Source organism: Acomys russatus, chromosome 21 (genome assembly GCF_903995435.1).
Source record: "Acomys russatus chromosome 21, mAcoRus1.1, whole genome shotgun sequence".
In the NCBI taxonomy this organism is placed as follows: Eukaryota; Metazoa; Chordata; class Mammalia; order Rodentia; family Muridae; genus Acomys; species Acomys russatus.
In genome coordinates, this window is record NC_067157.1 from 52,861,347 (window position 1) to 52,881,990 (window position 20,644).

Sequence of the window (20,644 nt, forward strand, 5' to 3'; positions counted from 1 at the left end):
CATGCTTCCGTTCATAATAAAGCCTGCTACCAAAACATGCATGTATGCATGCATGTGTACACACCCACACCCCCACGCACACACTTAGAAATTATTCTGAATGTTTATCAATATCAGGCCTGAGGGGTGAGAAATAGCCCATCTTAAGCCTGCATTAACTGGCCTTCTATGTGGGAGGAGTGAAACAGACGAACCTCACCCATTCTAATCACCATCTAATTTAATTCTAATCACCATACCCCAATTAAAGTGAGAAAGAAAAAGCCCAAGGAACATCTGTGATGTCAGTGTCCACAAGCTAAAGAAACAATAAGATTTAATCACAGAACCATAGGAAAAGAACCATAAGACATACTAAAAAGCACAGCAAAGAGAAACATAAAATGCCAGCAGACAAACCCACACCTTGAACATGGACAGCACACATCAGAGCCAGACATGGGCATGGAGAGGATGTCAGAACTGTCAAACCAGAAAAAAAAAAAATTACTGGATAAAATGCAGAGGAAAAAAACGGACAATACAAACAAAGATGGAAATGTTGATTCCAAGAGTTAAAAAAGAAATGTCAAAGATCAAGCACCGGGTAATGAAGAATGCCGTTAATGGTTTTATTAGAAAACTAGACGTGGGGTCTAGGGAGATGGCACAGCAGGAAAAGTGCTTGCTGTCCAAGGACTTGACTTAAATTTCCAGCACCTACATAAAACTGAGTATGGTGGTGCACACTTCTAACTCCGGTGCTGCAGAGTGGGGACAGGGACAAAAGGCTACTGATACCTGCTGGCCAGCCTAGATGAACTGACAGATTCTAGCTTCAGTGAAGGTCCCCCTACCCCTGATATTGAGTCTCATGCAGCCCATGTTAGCCTTGACTGCTATTTAGTCAAGGATGACTTTGAACTTCTGGTTGTCCCATGTCTACCTACTAAATGCTGAGATACAGACACATACCAACACCATTGTAGGGTTTCATGCATTCTAGACAAGAATTCTGTTACACCCAGTCCAAGACCCAGTTTCAAAACTAACAGTTTTTAGAATGGATCAAAAGAAGACCCAACAATACGTTGCCTACAAGAAACTCACTTTACATATAAAGATGCACACTGTGATGGGTAAATGAATGGAGAAACATATACCATACTAAGAATAATCAAAACAAAGTAGAAGTCATTATATTAATACTATCTAGGACACACTCCACAAAGAATACACAGTTAACTATAATTATTCAACAAGACACAATAATCTTTGACATACATGTATCTAACAATCAAATGTTAAAATGCAGGATACAAAAACTTATAGAGCCACAAGGAGAAAAAGACAAATTCCTCATTGTAGTTAGAGACGCTAATACTTTGTATCTGAAATGTAAAAATCCATCAACAGAACATTACCACCAAGATATAACTGAATTCAACAATGCCATCAGTCAACTTGATATATTGGATATCTTCAGACTGCTTCATCCACCAACAGCAAAATACAGGCTTTTCTAAAATATGTGAGAGACATTAACAAAGTTCATATTCTGGGCCATAAAATAATTTTAATACAATTACAGGAATAAAAAGTTATACCACGTTTGGTCTTTGTCTCTGAGGAATTAAACTATAAATCTGTAACTGGAAACCCCCAAAATTCTTGGAAATTAAGTATTGTACTTATGGTAACACAGAGAAGAAATCTCAAGAGAAATTCAAAGTATTTTAAGCACAGTGAAGATAAAAACAAATTAAACATATTTTATGGGTTCAGCAAAAGCAATGCAGAAGGCACATTATAGCATTAATATGTTCATCTAAAACCAATGATCTGAGTTTATACACCGAGTAATGACAACAGCAAAGATGACCAAATCCAAAGTAAACAGAAGAAAATTAATAATACAATTTAGAAGAGAAAAATTGAAAAGAGTAAGTCAATGGCTCTTTGGGAAGCCTACAAACCTAGTAGCCTTTTAGCCAAGCCAACTAAGAGAAAAGGAGATAGGACTCAAATTAATGATGGCTTAAAATGGCTTCAAATCCCGTGGTCTTTAAAAAGATAATAGAGAAACAACGTAAATGACTCTATAGCCCAAGAGTTGACAACCACGCTCAAGTGGCCCTGTTCCTTGAAGACATAACCCACCCAAACTCACATACGAAGTGAGTCATTTTAATAGGCCAAAATTGAGTTAATAGTTAATAACCTTCTCAAACAGGAAGGACTTGGGACAGGTAAATTCTACCACATAGGAAATAAATTACACTCAGTTGTCTCTGTTTCTTTCAGATGATAAGGGCAGAGGAAACACATTCAAATTTTTTCTGTGAAGTCAACCTTACCTTACTGACAAAACCAGATGAATAAATCCCCATTAGCTTTCAAAAATATAGAGTAAGGGTTGGAGATATGGCTCAGTGGTTAAGAATACTGGCTGCTCCTGCAGAGGACCCAGGTTCAATTCCCAGCACCTACGCGACAGCTAACAGCCATCTGCAGCTCCAGTCCCAGGGTTTCAGATGCCCTCTGGCCTCTGTACCCACTGCACACACATGGTACAGAGATACATTCAGGCAAGACACCTATACACATAATAATTTTAAAACCAAATAGATAAAGGATAATGTATTTTTAGCAAGTGTGTAGAACCACAGAAACAGTTCTTCGTTGCTGATGAGGCACACAATGGCACAGCAGAGTCAGCTTGTCAGTTTCTTGCAAAACTAAATGCATAAGACTGGAAATTACAGTTTTGGTATTTACCTAACAAAGCTGAAAATGCACAGCCACACATAGACTCTCATGTGGATCTTCCAGGAGATTCATGCATAATTACCAGCATCTGGAGCAACTAAGATGTTCAGCAGTAAGCAAATAGACTTATGGTCTAGGATGTGTCCAGACAGTAGAATATACTCTACAGTAAAAAGAAACAGGTTAGAAAGCCTGAACAGATATAGAGGAAACTTAAGTCCACATTGCTAAGGTCAGGAAGCCAATCTGAAAATCGTGCATACTGTCCAATTCCATCTATAGAACATTCTAGAAAGCCAATTGTGGAGACAGTGGGAAAGTGTGTGGTTGCCTGGGATGAAGGACAACATAAAGAATAAATAAAGGGTTGCATCACTTTTTCATTCCTACTAGCAGTGAAGTAGGGACCTGGGCATCTTCCATCGTTTTTTGTTTTTGTTTTTTGTGTTTGTTTTTTCATTCCTACTAGCAGTGAAGTAGGGACCTGAGCGTCTTCCATCGTTTTTTGTTTTTGCTTCTTGTGTTTGTTTTTTCATTCCTACTAGCAGTGAAGTAGGGACCTGACCGTCTTCTTATGATATGGAAGAGAAGAATCATCCTGCAGAATGTCCAACCCAGGAGTGAAGCCGGGGGTGGGGGGTGGGGTGTAGCAGTGGCAGAGCACCTGGCCTTGCATGTGCAAGGCCCTGGGTTTGATCCCTGGCACTGAAGCACAAACCGCCAAACCCTAGTGTGAACTGCAGACTTGTGTAATGATACGTCACCTTAAACTTACTGTTATAGTTCCATGACTCAGTGGGAGGGTTCAGTGATAGGAACAGCCATGTGTGGGTGAAAGGATGGGTGCACTAGAAGTCTGTGTTCTCTGTTTAAATTCTGCTCAAACCTAAAACTGTTTTTTTTTTTTTTTAATTTGACTTTTAAAACATATTGGTAAATTAAGGCTGCTTCCATCTCTGGCCTTGATGCAAAGATGCAGAAGTAAGAATATTGCTGTGGATATTTGTGAGGAAAATAGCAGGGAATGAAAACTCTCAAAAGTCATTGATGATGAACTCCCATAAGCCAGTCATCTGTCAAAACTACAGGGAATCGAATCGGTTCACACCAGACTAGGGAAACCTACCACAGTACGTTGTCCCTTTGTCTGAGTTGTTTAGCTATAAATCTATAAATCATGAAGAAAAATACTACCAACACACATTGATTAGGAACCTTATAATGAGTTTGCACATTAGAACCACATTTGCTCCTTTTTACCGCTCACTCTAGAAAAAGAGAGGTGGGTGAGGAATCAGACCAAGTCTGAGTCTTAGAGAGCTTAGGAGTTCGCCCAAGGTCACGACTGGTAACTGGATGGGGCAATATTGAAATGGAAGCTTCTGGAACATGCCACAGCAGCTCCATTCTCTCCCCACCTCCCTGAGACTCCACACACAAAAATGACAGAAAATGTTGGGACCAGGCCATCAGGGGAACTGTGCGCAAGAGCGGCATTGCAGAGGGGCGCACCATTGGGAAATCTTCAGACATGTTGTAGGCTGCATGTAGGAACTCGGAGCTGAGTTCCATTCGCTCCGGCTTCGTAGGTAATGCTATCAGTATTGCTTCCTGCAGTGGTAAGTTACAGAGGACGCAGGGGTTTTGCTTGATTGTGTTTGCATGCTTGGCGTCTTTTTGCATCCTCTCTAGTTCTATTTCTATCTATTATGTTGAAAACGAGGTTTAAGATCCTCTTTCTCCTCTTTCTCACACAGGTATGGCAGGATAATCATTTACTTAATATCCTGTTTCGGTGTTGGCGTCACAGGGGTCGTGGTGGCGTTTGCACCGAACTTTTCTGTGTTCGTGATCTTCCGCTTCCTGCAAGGGGTGTTCGGAAAGGGGGCGTGGATGACTTGCTTCGTGATTGGTAAGACTTGTTTTTGTTGTAACCACTCCTCTGTGTGAGAACTAGAGTGGGGCGGGGTCTAGCCCAGCACCCCCCAGACCTGTATCCTAGAAACTGCAGCACTTCCACAAATAGAACGTAATAGGACAAGGGCTTGGGGTGGGATTCTGGCTGCTTCAGAGGCTGGGACACTGTTTTAAATTGGGAACCAGATATAGAATATGAAATACTGCCCCTCGCTTATGTTCTGTTGGTCGAGGCTCTAATTCGAGTCTAAACGAGCCACCTACTTTAAGTGTAGGAGATTCGTAACCAAGGAAACGAGAGAGGTCATTTGATATTATAGTCCCAGATGTTTGATTTTCAGTTCTTCCCATGACTACTGTATCAGAGCCTCACGGGGGTGTTTTAGAAACCTGAAGCTCTTTTTATGATGGGAAAAGGGGAGAGAGAGAGTACAAGGAGGGACTGAGACTGGCTGGAACAGAGAGGTAACTGAAAGTGTGTGGCATTTTTAACACGACCCAAGTCTGTGTGGATGTTCGGAATTGTGATGTTAGGGCAGTTGCAAGGCAGAGAGTTTGCCTCAGGACGGCGAGAACAGAAAGCTCAGTTAATGGGAAGAGGCAGAGGAGGTCAGGGGTCCAGCAACAAAATTCCCCAGGTGGGTTTGTCATATACGCGAGATTTGTCACATACATGAAAAGCCAAACAATAAGATTCATAATCTAAACTGTCTCGGGACGATGGAAAGTTCTGGCAGAGTCTGATGCCCATGGTAACTCTTCCAGAGCGACTACAATGTACAAATCCTTCGAGTTATAGGGATAAGGTTGAGCTAGCTTGCTATGCTTATTTCGATAATTACAATGACCTTACAACAGCCATTTGAGGCGTCCTAAAACCAGCACAGGTGTTCCTTGTACTCCTCAGCCATACCCCAAGGGTGCTGGATGCCTGGGGTTCAGGGCAAAATAGAGTACATGTAACGTACCTGGAAAGCCATCTCCAGCAGTCCTGCACGTATGAAGGCCTCCGTGTCCTTACATTCTAGAACATTCCAACGATACCGGGAGATCGTGAGTGGGTATCAAGTCTGTTTATTTGTGTTGAACTGGGGGCCCCACTAATCTCTTACGTCTGTTTTCCTCCAGTGACAGAAATAGTAGGTTCAAAACAAAGGAGGATTGTGGGAATAGTGATCCAGATGTTCTTCACCCTTGGAATCATCCTTCTTCCTGGAGTTGCGTACTTCACCCCGAGCTGGCAGGGCATCCAGCTCGCCATCTCACTGCCCAGCTTCCTATTCCTTCTTTACTACTGGTAATGTGATTTTGGTCATCGTTGTATCGATCCTGTGCCCCATGAACATAGAATCCAAGCCAGCGTGGACAGGAAGCCAACAGAGGAGATTTTCTAAATCTCCAGAATGCATATGGCTTGATTGAGAATTTCAGGCTTGATTGGCAGTTGTCACTACGAATAGTAAAATACCCCAATGCCAAATCCCGGGTGAAGTAATTGCATTATGATTTGGTCCTTGGCAATGCTTTCATGAAAACTACGAGATAAGGAAATTGATGTTTCAACATGCGGATTCAATGTGATAAAAAAAAATCCATTCGGCAAATTAACATTCTCTGGTTAATAAGATGCTAAGAATGTCGGAGAATTAAATTACCCAGATATTCCAGATACACGCATTCGACTCTTACTCCCCTCATTGAATTTTAATGTATAGGCAGACCAGGCTCCGTGAATCAGGTGAAGGCTTCGCCTTTTCCTAAATACTCACTAAGCCCTAATCCTTTTCATGTTTGTAATCTGAGAAACAGGACTGTAAATCCCTACTCTTGCAGAAGCTGTGTACTGCAGGGAAAATTTTTTTATGGCCAAGTGAGTGTTTTTCCCACTCGTAAATTTAGAAAGAACATTCATTCTTGAGAGCCCGTTTTCAATTCTGAGAGCAGTCCTGACTTCTAAGCTCATCATAGCAATATCCTTTTGGCTAGAAAAAAAAACCCCTAAGCTTTTGGGCTAACCTAATTAAAAAATCATCTTTCTCCTCGACAGGGTGGTCCCTGAGTCTCCCCGCTGGCTGATCACCCGGAAGCAAGGAGACAAAGCCTTGCAGATCCTGAGGCATGTGGCTAAGTGCAACGGGAGACACCTCTCACCGAATTACTCAGAGGTAACGTCATTTATCAATGGTATAAATTGTTAAGTTGGGCAGATTAATTCCTTATGACTTCTGTGCTTACTGCTCCTTCTTAAAATTATACATATATACTATTAAACTTCTGGCTGAATCATTTTTGGCTGAGGTTAATTGATCATTTCAGGTCATTTTTTAATAGTTACTCTGAGGTGCTTAAACTATTTTCCTTACTGTAGCTGTTAATGTCTCCTCATTTCCCTTGGTTATAGAAGAAAAGATCTTTTCTTGACATCTGACTCTTTCTAATGAACTGGGTTCTGCTGTTGTTATTCTTATTTTTTTCTCTTTCTCTCCCCACCCCCCATACTTGGGATTGAACCTGCAGTCTTGTACATGCCAAGCAAGCTCTCTGCCACTGAGCTATATCAGCAGCCGGAAGATTTGTCTTTAAAGGTAGCCTTAGAAACGCTACTTATTCATATAAGGTCTTGAGCAATAATGTGATATTTTAGACTTAACATTTCCTTCCCTTTCTCCCTCTCTTTCTCCTTCCCCTTCTTTTTTTCTTTCTCCCCCTCCACTCTTTACTTTCTTTCTTTCCTTCCTTCTCCAACAAAGGCCTTTTGGAGGCCTCTGTCCCCACCTCCACCTCCACCCCAACCTCTCCACTCTCACCTCCATCCCTAGCCTCCCACCTCCACTTCTACCCCTAACACCTCCCACCTCTACCCCTAACCTCCCCACCTCCACCTCTACCCCTAACCTCCCCACCTTCACCTCTACCCCTAACCTCCCCACCTCCACCTCTACCCCTAACCTCCCCACCTTCACCTCCACCCCTAACCTCACCACCTCCACCTCCACCCCTAACCTCCCCACCTCCACTTCTACCCCTAACACCCCCACCTCTACCCCTAACCTCCCCACCTCCACCTTCACCCCTAACCTCCCCACCTCCACGCTCCAGCTTTAAAAAGAGAAAGTGAGCAGCTCACTGTTTGCCCTTAGGAAGGTGTGATAAACAGCTGAGGTTATACACACATTTTAAACAACCTCTGAAGAATAAGTGTGCAAAGAAACCAATGAGAGTGCAGACATCAAGTGAGTGCAGAGTAGCAGAGGGATTGTCATGAGAGGAATCACAGACACCAGCATTTAGAAGACATGAGTCTCAGTTTAAACCTTGCAGAACGCTAGCCTGGGACAGTTTTCATCATAGCATTGCACTTGCTTTGATAGGAACATTCTGATTTCAGAAAGTCAACTAAGAAAAATGGGATTGGTTGGTTCATCTTCCTCCCTGGAGGACACCGCTAGATCTCTGCTTCCTTTTCCTCCTTCCTCCTTCTTCCTTCTCCTCCTCTTCCTCCTCTTCCCCCTCCTCCCTCTCCTCCTCTTCCTCCCTCCTCCTCATTCTTCCTCCTCCTTCTCCTCCTTCCTCCTCCTCGTCTCTCCTCCTCATTTTCCTCCTTATTCTCCCTCCTCCTCCCTTCTTACAGGAGGTGGCAAGCATTAGCTGCTGTGCTTATGAATGTTTCAGTAGCCCGGTTTTCAGTGTTGCACACTGGTCAGGAACACTTCTTCAGGTCTACTCACCTGAAATGTTTGGCAAAGAGACAATGTGACTTTTTGAAGCCACTAAGACTTGCTTATTCTTGTTTCTCTTGAGATGAACGTTTGAGATGGGAATTCCTTTTAGGGGAAGAAGTACTCCATCACTTTCTGAACCTCCTTTGATATCTCTGTAGGTCCTTATAGTTGGGTCAAAGTCATGATTGTGTCTGTTTAGGGTTTTCAGTGTGTGCACACATGTGTGTTTGTGGGTGCACATTTATGTGTGGGTAAACATATGTACGTGTTGAAATCAGAGGACACAACCTTAGATGTTGTTTCTATAGCACCTGCAATTTTTCAATTTTTCTTTTCTTTCTTTCTTTTTTCTTTTTCTTTTCTTTTTTTCTGTTTCTGTTTCTGTTTCTTTTCCTTTTCTTTTCTTTTTCTTTTTTCTTTTTTTTTTTTTTTTTTGAGACAGAGTCTCTCATTCATTGGCCTGGAAGCTTCTGAAGAGGTAGCGCTGCTGTCCAGGAAACCCCAGGAATCCACCCTGACTCCCCAGTGCTAGGATTCCAGGCCTGACTTCTTTTCTGCCTGGGTTCTAGGGATGGCACTCCTGTCCAAATGCTTGCAAAGCAAGAACTTGAGTGGCTGAACCACTTCTCTGGCCTCTAGTTTTAATGGTCAAGCAAATATTTTTGCCATCCACTTAGCGGCACACTGAAGACACTGCAGCGGTCTAAGATCTAGACCAAGGTTTATGAAAATGTAAAAACAACAGCTGCCTGCAGGTGGCTGATGAACTAAAGCGCTTCAGCCATCTGGGGGGTGAACAGGTGTGCTGTTCCACACACAGTGGCTTAATACTGCTCTCAGAGACTCACCATAAAGATCATTTTATCAGGGGAGAGCTCAGCATTCTACATGGCTGTATTTATAAAAGATCCTGAACTTGGAGCCAGTGGCTGCTGAGTCATCACTGCTCTTGCTTAAAGCCAAATAGGCAAGAGGTTCCCATGCAAAGGCAGACTTGATTCCCTAGGGGACTTATCATGGCTTCTGGGATCTACTGCCAGCATCTTGCCACCAAAGCTATGTTTAATGTTTCTGCACTCTATTCTAATGATGGTTTTCTTGACTTAGTTTTCTTTAAAATTTGTTTAAATAAGAATGAAGGTTTATGTGTATTGGTGTTTTGCCTACATGTATGTCTGTTCACCACATGCATGCAGTACCCACAAAGGCCAGAAGAGGGCATCAGATCCTCTGGAACCGGAGTTAGAGATGGTTGTAAACTGCCAAGTGGGTCCTCTGGGAGAGCAGCCAGTGCTTTTTTAACTTTGAAGCCATCTCTCCAGCCCCTAAGGGGAAAAATTAATATGGGAAATTTCAATATACTAAAACAGAGAAAACAGGTGAATGAATCTCTGTTCACGTATCACATAGACATCCCCCCTTAGTTGCTGATTCATGACCAACATTTTGGTTTCTCTGCTCTTCCTCCCCCTCCCCCCGTCCACCCCCCACCGCCCCATGGTACCCAGCTGTCATGGCACTGCGTCTTGTAACATTTCCCTCTGATATAGAAGTGTAAACTTATTGATTCAACTCTGGCATCATGGATACCAAATGAACAACGAGGGAGGTAGTCATTTGACTCTCGCACTCAGAGCTGTGGTCCAGCTGCTGAGAAGGATATAGCTACAGGAGAGATAAATCAAAAGGTGGTGGTGTCAAAAAGATGCCCTCACTGTCGTTACTCTAAGAATAAATGTTATTGCCAACTGGACACCCAGAAGGCAGGCCTCCAGCACATCCGTGAGGATTCGCCTCTGGACATGTCTGTGAGGGATGGTCTTGATTATATCCATTGACGTGGAAGAAGACTCTTTTAACTGTGGTAGGACTATGACCCGTGGGGGAGGGGCGGACCCTGACTTTATAAAAATGGAAAGAGTAAGTTGGGTGCGAGCACGCTTTAATGGCACTGCTGTCTGCTCCTGACTGTGGGTGTCACGCGACCAGCTCCCTGCTCTTCTGAGCAGCCAGCTGCTGTTTCTATAGTAGTAGACTGAACCCCCCTTCCCCCCAACTGTGGGAGCTAAATTAACCCTTTTCTCCCTTAAGTTGCCTTTGCCCCCAGGGTATTTCATCATAGCAATGGGAAAAGAAAATGAAGTATCTACTATCCAACAGCAAGGTGGTGGTTTGCGGTCCCCAGCTGCCTTACAATGGCTTGTAGCTCAGTGCTGCCCGAGCAGCCTCATGGCATTTATGTAGTGTGATGGTTGACGTGCCTCTCCAAGTTCTCTGTAAGTTCCTCTTCTGTTGCTGTTCCTTACAGCTCTGAGAGTGACGAACCTTATGCAGTTTTCATTTAAGCAGACCTGTCTGACCCATGTGGCCAGAGGAGAGCTATGAATGCCTCTAACAGAAGAATCGTGAGCTTGCTTGAAGTATTAGGAGCTTTGTGTGTGATTTTTTTCGTATCTTGATTGCCCCATTCTCTGAAGATGACAACTTCCTGTCACGCTGTCAAAAGGGTGAACACAGCTAATTGATTCCATGTCTAAGAACCCATTAAGAGAATCTTCTGTCTTTATATTCCCTTTAAGTTTAGTAGTTACAGCTAGAGTTTAATTGAGTTCAGGTTTGATATTTTTGGCAAGCCTACTTCTTAAGTGGCTCGGTACATTTCCAGTGGAGATATGTGCTGGCTCTTGTCTCTTTGGGGATGTTGGTGGGACTGACAGCCATTGCCTGGGTGGATTAACTCATTAAGAGTTGACAATAACTTATTCTCATTTCATTCTTATTACCGTATATATTCTTGGAACATTTATACAGATACTAAGTTTTCTTACCAACTTTCGGTTACCCTTGCATAGGGTTACTGGAATTGGAGGGTGCGCGCTTGACCCTTCCTTCCCAAAGAGAGAATTGTCCCCCAGCGTCCTCTAAACGTGTCCAATGAGTTGCCTTCTTTAGTCTCCTTATAAATTTGGACTTCAGCAAATCACATGCATTTCAGCCCTTTGTGGCTATTTTGGTCCAGTACTGTTGCTGTTCACATTGCACCATCATGGGCAACTGAAGCTTACGATACTGGGTCCCTTCATCCCTCCTGCATTTTCTGGGTATTTTCCTGCCCTTCAGTCTCACATTTCCATGCTCACCTTTTAAGTTGCAGCCTCATGTATGGAGCTGCCTAGGTTTTGTTGGTTTGATTTTCTTTTGTTTGGTTGGGTTTTGGTTTTGAAACGGATGTCTTCAAGTTGAAAATATCCGCCGCACCCCTCCCTTTGCACATGTGTATGTGTGATATCCATACATGCGTATGTATGTGCATGTTTGCAGGTGTGTATACAAGTGTGCATACAGGTGTGTAGAAGCCATGGGTTGATGTCAGAAGTATTCCTTGATTGCTCTCTATTTTAGTGAGGTAGAGCTCTCTCTCTCTCTCTCTCTCTCTCTCTCTCTCTCTTTCAAAACCGAATACTTGCCAGCTCAGCTAATCTAGCCAGCCAGTTGCCAGAGTGTCCTCGCCTCCCAAGGGCTGGGGTCATAGGCTGGGAGTCATGCTTGCCCGGTTTTTACACGGGTGCTGGGGATTGGACTCCAATCCTCATGCGTGTATGGCAAGTACGCCGAGCTGTTTCCCTAGCCCAATAAGTCTTTCTACAGCAACTTATTTACAAAGAGTAAAAGACCTAACATTTTCAGTGAAAGACCTCCTAGCATTTCAGTGCTAAACTTAAGTCAGGACAAACGGCAGATTCCCATCTGGAATGTTCTTCTATTTCCATGAAGCATAGTATTGTACAACATACCTGATGCACAGGCATCTCACTTGAACTCTGTCACCAAGTTCAAAGCAGGGTCAGCCCTATCATAGTTTTGGTTCTATAATAAGCATGGCCAGTATTAGTAACTCTCATATCAGCCACTCAAATAAGTGTTGCTGGTGTCAATGTTAGGACCGCCTTGAGCCCTTACATGTACACAGTCACCTCACACGCTGGTGTTTGCCTGCATCTCACAATCAGCGCATAATCTCAAGGGCGTTTGGGGCCAAGGTGAGCTTGGACAATGTTTTTCCATTTTTTTTTCAACCTTTTTTTTTTTTCCTAGTGAATCCTGGCTTTTTAAATTTGTCATTTTTTTAAATTGCCCTGTCTTTTGAGACCTCTCTAATTGCTGCCCCATCCTTAGGGTACCTGTCATAGGTAGAGTTTGGCTGCGTTCAGAGCAGCCAGGGGCACTTTGGCAGCTCTGTTCTCTTTGGAATGGCCTTGGCTGCCTCCCAAGTCTAGCCAGTCCCAGTGTTGATAGCAGGGTTCCTACAAACCCTTCTTAGGGCTCCCCAAGCATGCTCTAGATTACAGAGATAACCTAAATTCAGTACAAACAAGGGTCACCTGGGTCCCAAGGCTTTAGCAAACGCAAAGAGGAGATGGGAGAAAGTAGCTACATTGGACTCAATGCCACCCTCTCAGCCTTGGGGAATATTATGTGGCTGGGTTGTTACTTCTTTGACTGGAAGTATTCTTTTATTTGTTGTTTAATATTTCATTAGTGTATATTTACTGTGCAAGCCATGGGTTTCATAATGACCCTCTGTTCAAGTCTGTCGTGCAGTTCGACCATATCCACACGCAAGCCGCCTTCATTTTTACCTCAGATGAATGCCACTCATCTCACTGCCCCCAAGCTCCTGGCTGGCCTTTCCTTTCCTGAAGAAATAGCCTGCGACACAAAATGCAGGTGACCCAAACACCAGAGTGACTGATGTCCACTGAGAACAGAAGTCCCCAAAACAGAACATGAAGCCCAAATAGGTGGGTGGTTTGAGCTCACAGGAGGTTTGTAGATACTGGGGAGAATCAGTGAGTGGCTGGGTAGGATTTTCAATAGTGACTGGCCTTTTCTCAGACTTTCAGCATTTGTGTGCCGTAATTGCTAAGGTGTCCTCAGAAATAGGAATAAAACCCTTAGTGTATCTACAGTTGGTATAGCATAGGCATCACTACAGACAGGTCCTACAATGTCTTTAGGGGCCAGTCACTGCCCTGCAGGGCCACTTGGTGAGAAATCTGGCTACGGCTTTTTGCTTGCGGGGTTCTAGGGTATTATTGCAGTAACTGAATTTCCCTTGGAACCGGTTTGAATTTATTTCCCATCATTTGTAACATGCTATATCATGTCTGACTCCTGGCCAATGATGACCCAGCTCACGTTCTACTCTTAAAATGGTAGACACGCAGTAGCTCTGTGTGAGAGAATTGAATGTCACGTGCTCAGGTGAACGACATGTATGGGCACACTGAGCACCAGCACTTCTCTGAGGGTAGGGCCAGGTGCTGCATGCTTGGTGTTAGAGAGGAGATGGGCAAGCACTTTTGATAATAGTAGACTGGGTCTATTGGTGAGTGATGGAGAGCTGATAATAATAAGTTATTATTATTATTATTATTATTATCATCATCATCATCATCATCATCATCATCATCATCAGTGGAAGACTGTAGAAGTATTTCAACTGCTTACACCCTCCCTATCAAAACTAGTAGTTTTAAAAAGCTGGTGGTACCTGCCAGCTGTGTCCACTGTTACTTGATTTACCCTGATGCTATACTCCCCAACCCTATGTCAGACTCGGCTACCCGACTTGACTGGGTTCTGCCAAGCATGAGTCTCTGCTGCTCTCTTGCTTTCCCACCTACCACAAGGACAGCGCATCCTGGATCAGTGCAGGTCCTTGGCAAGAATCTCAGAGTGACCAGAGCCACACTTTGGGGTGTGGCCGCAGTAGCCAGCCTGAGCTGTCTTGTAGACTGTGGCCAGGAGTTCACCATTTCCTTAGGCACTACAGCATACTTGATGAGTCTCTGTGAGTTGCAGAGATGGGGCGGGGGGGGGGGGGGGGGGGGGGGGGGGGGGGGGGCGGGGCTCCTGGGTATCACCTTCCTGCGGTTGATGTCCACTGATGTCGCTGGTCAGTCCTAACAGCACTGTTACAGTCGCTGGAGGAGGAGTCAGCACACATCTGGCTCTACAGAGGCTTTTTTTGTTTTTAATTGAGGTGGGACAGCTTACTGTTTGGTCAGCTCACATCCTGCTCTCATTTCCATGTAGTAGAAACCCTCCTGGGTCCATTGACTCCGGGTGCACTGGTGCAAACACCTGGACCTCATGGTAGATGGGATGTTTTCCTGCCCTCTGACATTGGGCTTGGCTGTGTGATGTGCTTCAGCTAGTGGTAGATTGCCAGATGTAGTGCAGCTGGCCCTAAACGTGCTCGTGTGGCTGGCTCCGCAGTTCTTATCTCTGTACTTCATCCAAACATAAGAGGAAAATATTCCTGAGCTTACCTGGTGGTCCTAGAGTCCGGAAAGAGTTTGGAGCAGAATTCCTCCAGCAGAGATGGCCCATAACTAAGCCAGAAACCTCCACAGCTACCCACGGACGTGAGCTAAGCAAATGGTGCTTGTTTCGTGCTACCTAGATTGATGGGTGTTCCGCAGCCTTATTTGTCAGGAGCTGACTGATACACTGAGAGACCAACCATCACGACTGCACTGACCTGGACTGGACCCCATAGGTAGTGACTGTGGCAGCATTTTTGACTGAGGGATATTAAAGGCCTTTATCTTTGTGATCTTTTCCTTCTAAGATCCCAACTTCTCTCCAAATGAGAAAAAATTCTCAGAGAATATAGCAGGTTATAACCGCAGGTAACAAAGCCTCTGGGTGCCACAGCACTGAAGGTCCATGCTCATCAGCGACGTTTTCATGCCATTCACTCACAGGCTCCATCACAGTTTCCTGACGAGCTCATTACTGGTAGCTGATTCGCAGCATCGTATCAACATGCATTCTCTCCTAGGCACGCTCCTGGGACATTCCCACTATGTACTTAGGTGACATCAAGAATGGACATTTGAGCTCCTTCTTGATCCCAAAGGGATTTCTCCGGAATCATGATCAATACCAAAGATCCCAAGAGGAGGGATTAAAACCTCCTCGCCTCAGTGACTAGACAGACTTCCAGCTCTGGAGCGCTGTGCTAGCTCCTGCGTGCTAGCGAACTGCTGGCTGGTTGTTAGTGTTGCCATGGAAAAGGACCTTCTGGTGTGAGACTGCTCAGAAAGTCCCTTTCTGCAGCAGTGTGGCTATTGTCTCGCAAAGGCGTGTTTTGTCTTCATAACCTTAGCTCCTTACAAAGGAGAGATGTGGAGTGAATCTGACATCTGTAGAATCTATCAGGGCTCTGTGATGTTTTAGACCAATTTCTGTGCTGTTGGTTTTAAGGTTTGTTTTACTTTAAATCGTGTGTGTGTGTGTGTGTGTGTGTGTGGTTTGTGAACTACCAACATGGGTGCTAGGAACCAAGCTCAAGTCTGTTGGAAAAGTGGTGTGTGCTTGTATCTCCAGCCAGTGTGCTACCTTTTTAATTGCCAGGTATAGTTGTTGGCTCCGAGTCAAGATATAAATACTCACACATGAAATGCTGAAGGGTCTTCTGGCCTATCCTGGTTCAGTTCTGAGATGAGCTTCTGAAACAGTGAAGGTATTGGAAAGAGGCTCCTAGAAACCCACCTAGGGTTCCTTCCTTTCACGAAGCAAACAGTGCTGGTTCCACAAGGCACACCCGTATCCCTACGATGCTTTCTGATGGCATACATACCACACACCTGCTTTAACTCAGATCCTTGATGTGTGAAAAATATCAAGAAACTTGATGATGCATAACATAAAACGTGCCTTTCAACCATAAACTAGCTTAACATGCTTCAAATTTTAGGGAGTAGCCTGACTCCTGTGGATATTCTGTACTCATGTGACTATATTTAGTTCCCATGCTTTTAACCTTTTGAAAATAAGACACCAATGCATAAGGTAGGAGCGTGGACAGAGCGAGAGCACGATGAAATAGCCATGGAGACTGATGGACTATGGTGTCCAGAGGAAGGTAGGGTGCCTGTGCTCCTGCCCCACGCTTGGCAAACAATGACCTTTCAGTCAAAGTGCTTCTGTCCAACAGCTAGTCTAGAGCATCCTGTGGCTTTCATTGAATTAGAGATACAAGTAGCCTGGGCTGAAGGAGCCAGCCAGGCTTTCAGGGTGTCTCACCAGGGAGTGGTGTTGGGCAGCAGCCATGCAGTCATATAGCAGGGGTCCTCTCTACACTTCAAACTCCTTTTCCATTTGGAAGTACCTGGATGCTGCCTCTGTCAACTTTTTAGCAACTTCTTCTTCTTCTCCTCCTCCTCCTCCTCCTCCTCCTCCTCCTTCTTTTCTACCCTAACAACTTCTTCTTAATCCAAGTTAGCGCTTGAAGAGTATCCATGAGCTATGGACAGAAATCTCTGAGGATTTCCATTCAAGGAACTTCATCTGTGTGACTGTAGCACTCACCCAGATAACAGGTGAAGCTTTGCTGAAGTGCAGATATATTAACAGAGCCCATGGGGAGGGTAAAGTAAGGTGACCACCTGTCCCCACTTGCCCAGGACTGGGATATTCTTGGATGTGGGTAGTAAGGTCTCAGACAGCTGTGGGACAGCCATTCACATGCCCAAGTGTGGGTCCTCACTCATGTGTATGAATATGGAGGTTAGAGGTCCAGCGTGGGTATCATGGCTCGGGGGCTGGACCCACCTTGTTTTTTTTTTTTCCAAACAGATTCTCTCATTGGCCTGGAGTTTGCTACTTAGACTGGTGGCCAGCAAGCCCCAGATATCCTCTTGTTTCCTCTTGCCTGGCAATGGGATTTTAAGTGTATGCCACCATGCTTGGCTTTTTTCAAGGGTACTGGGGATGTGACTCAGACCCACATGCTTGCGTGGTCTTACCTGCCCCCCCCCCACTCTACAATCTGCCCTTTCTAGAGACCACTATTACTGAGCACTATCTTAGTTATAATGATATTGCTGGGATAAGACACTATGACCAAAGTCACTCTTATAAAAAGAAGCATTTAATCAAGGCACTGCTGACACCTTCAGATGGCTGGTCTATTACCATCAGAGGAAGACAAGCAGTGTGGAACAGGAGCAGGAGCTGAGAGCTTTAAATCCTGATCCATAGGCAGCAGGCAGAGAGAGAAGGAAACTGAAACCCAGTGTGGGCTTTAAGAGCTCCACGCCTACTTCCAGTGTATGAACCTGTGAGGCCCACAAATACTCATTCTCCAGAGGGGTTCTGTCTATTCTGTAAGTAGCAGCTTCCACTCAGAAGAGCTAGAGAGGAGATTTTTCCCTTCTGTTCCCTTTGCTCTCAGAGTCTGGTGAAGCTCACTGGCGTGTGTGTGGGTTGAATTCCAGGCTCCACGTAGCGACAGTGTGCTTGGTGGTCATTCACTAGTTAAGCAATCTAGGAGTCAGGAGTCACCCTTGGTTCCTCCTCAATAGCTGACCTTGGCTTTGCCCTTAAGGAGCAGGAGTCCCTTTTACCCCCAACGTCTCTGTGTGTGCAGAGATGTCTCTGGCCCAACCCAGTCGCTCCTGGTGCAACCAATGATCTAAAATACAAAAAACAAAAAACAAACAAAAAAGAGAAGGAAGCCCGAAGTACACTTTGTTCTACTCAGTTCGGGTTTGCTCTTTTTTTTCTGGTAATTGCAAAAGTACATGGTTCAATTCTTTTAATTCTGGGTCTCTGCCTAGTGGGATAGAGGGTATGTTTGCCTTTCCTTTTTCTGCTTTTGAGCTCTCTCCTCCTCTCTTTTGAGTCTTCACACTCATACAGTGGGAGAGAAAGATGGCTGGCTTTTTCAAGTGTCTCTCATTTCTGTGCCATTTGGCTAGCCCTTACTTGTGTATTCTGTAAAATCGGCTTCCGCAGTCCAAATCCCTGCGGTTGCTACTGTGAGGAAGGGAGAGTAGGTGGCTCTCTGTGGACGCATTGTCCATTGGAGGTCAGGGATGAACACAGTCTCCATGGCACTATGCTGCCTTGCCCTTGGTGGGTGGTCCATAGCTTTCACAATCCCAGGCTTCAGTTACCGTGACAGTATTGCTCACTTGCTCGCTTGCTCATTCTCTGACCCATCAGGACAATTGCCTTTCTTCATGATATTTGTCCCCAAGAACACATGAAATCCACTGTACCCCACAGAGCTAGAGGGAACACTGGTGCGTGACGATATGTCCCCTCCATGGAGACACAGCCTGAGGTAACTACACTACAAGGGGCAAGCACAGCAAATCTAATCTTCTGAGGTCCTGCCAGGGAGAGGACAAGCAAGGTGTCGGGCCCTGAATTTTCCTGAGATAAACTCTCTTGGAGAATACTTAAATTCAAGATTCCTGTAGTATATGACTGAATTGTTTAGCACATGGGCACTAGTCATGGTCCTTCCTGCCCATATGTCCTTCTAGGTGTCCTGTGTGTGCTTCCGGGTGTCCTGCATGTGCTCCCAGGTGCCCTGTGTATGCTCCCAGGTGTCCTGTGTGTGCTTCCAGGTGCCCTGTGTGTGCTTCCAGGCGCCCTATGTGTGCTTCCAGGTGTCCTCTGTGTGCTTCCAGGTGCCCTGTGTGTGCTTCCAGATGTCCTGTGTGTGCTTCTAGGTGTCCTGCGTGTGCTTCCAGGTGTCCTGTGTGTGCTTCCAGGTGTCCTGTGTGTGCTTCCAGGTGCCCTGTGTGTGCTTCCAGGTGTCCTGTGTGTGCCTCCAGGTGCCCTGTGTGTGCTTCCAGGTGTCCTGTGTGTGCTTCCAGGTGCCCTGTATGTGCTGCCAGGTGCCCTGTGTGTGCTTCCAGGTGTCCTCTGTGTGCTTCCAGGTGCCCTGTGTGTGCTTCCAGATGTCCTGTGTGTGCTTCCAGGTGCCCTGTGTGTGCTTCCAGGTGCCCTGTGTGTGCTTCCAGGTGCCCTGTGTGTGCTTCCAGGTGTCCTGTGTGTGCTTCCAGGTGCCCTGTGTGTGCTTCCAGGTGTCCTGTGTGTGCTTCCAGGTGCCCTGTGTGTGCTTCCAGGTGTCCTGTGTGTGCTTCCAGGTGTCCTGTGTGTGCTTCCAGGTGCCCTGTGTGTGCTTCCAGGTGTCCTGTGTGTGCTTCCAGGTGCCTTATTGTATGTATTGGCATGACGACTGTTTTTTACCACTTGGAGTGAAGCAGAGTTCAGCACTTATGTGTTTTCAGGAGCATATGTAACTCTCCAGGCTTACACATGCCTCTGGGACCTGATCTACACATCACACTAGGAGCCAGTTCATGTATTCTCTCTGCAGTGCAGAACAGGCTGCACAATTGTCAATCAAGTGAAATACACAACTACCTCATGGAAGATCGTTTACAGTCTCTTGTTGGTACCATTTGGTGTACTCCATGGCCTAAGGATAACCAGCTTCTCATGTTAAAACTGGAATCACGGAGCACATTATCTGATTAGCACTGTATGAATGTAGCGATATTGAGGCACATACTGTGTCACTTGTTGCACGGTGCCTTCAGAGCGTTACAAGGCTCTGTGCTGGGTGGACATGTCTTTAAAATACCTTGTATAATGTTTGCTCTCAAAACTGCCTCCTCACATACATTTAGCAGCCTTGCATTTTCCTCTGGTACTGTATTGTTGCGTTTATTCATTTATTTTTTTATCCTCATTGTGATCTGCTTTTTGTCTCATCAACAATTACTCTATTTTGTTTTGTAAGACTTGTTTGTTTGTTTCTGTTTTTGTGCGTGTGTGTACGCATGTGGGGAATGCAGCCGCCTGTGCACGTGGAGCCCAGATGAAGGGTATCCGGTGCTGTCCTCCATCACTGCCCACTTGTTCCTTAGAGAAAGCATCTGTTCTTGAACCTGGGCTTGGGTTGTATCATCTAGGCGGGAACTCAGCAAGCTTTTCTTTGTATTTGTTGCCAAACAAAGTGAGTCCTGGTATGCTTTAGCTTTGATTGTTTTGTGAATTAGTAGAGGCTTTTGAAGGAGTCAGGGCATGGCTCAGTCAGTAATGTGTGCTCGCCATGAAGGCATGAGGACCTGAGTTTGGATCCCTGCAACTACGGAGGATCCGAGAGTGATGTCACACATCTGTAACCCCAGTGTTGGTGGCTTAGGGACAGGCTAATCCCTGCAGCTTACTGGGCAACCAGTGTTGCCAACCAGTGATTGCAGACTCAGTGAGAGATTCTGTCTCACAAAATAAGGAGGACAATTTAGAAAGACACTGGCCTCCACCTGCATGCATATGTGCATACAATTAAACATACATACAGGCACACACACACAAATTGAAACACGCACACACACACATGCACGCACACACCAACAGACAGTCAGACAGACACACAAAAG

The 20,644-nt window shown here is 45.1% G+C and overlaps 1 protein-coding gene across 1 annotated transcript in view; it reads left to right on the plus strand.

Annotated features, from left to right (window-relative positions):
- The window catches only part of Slc22a3 (solute carrier family 22 member 3), a 93,711-nt gene that overhangs the window by 48,606 nt on the left and 24,461 nt on the right, over positions 1-20,644 (plus strand). Inside the window, exons 3-5 of the mRNA XM_051164178.1 lie at positions 4,506-4,660; positions 5,794-5,962; positions 6,713-6,830. Of these exons, the coding sequence (XP_051020135.1) occupies positions 4,506-4,660; positions 5,794-5,962; positions 6,713-6,830 (442 nt within the window). The remainder of the gene's footprint in view (positions 1-4,505; positions 4,661-5,793; positions 5,963-6,712; positions 6,831-20,644) is intronic.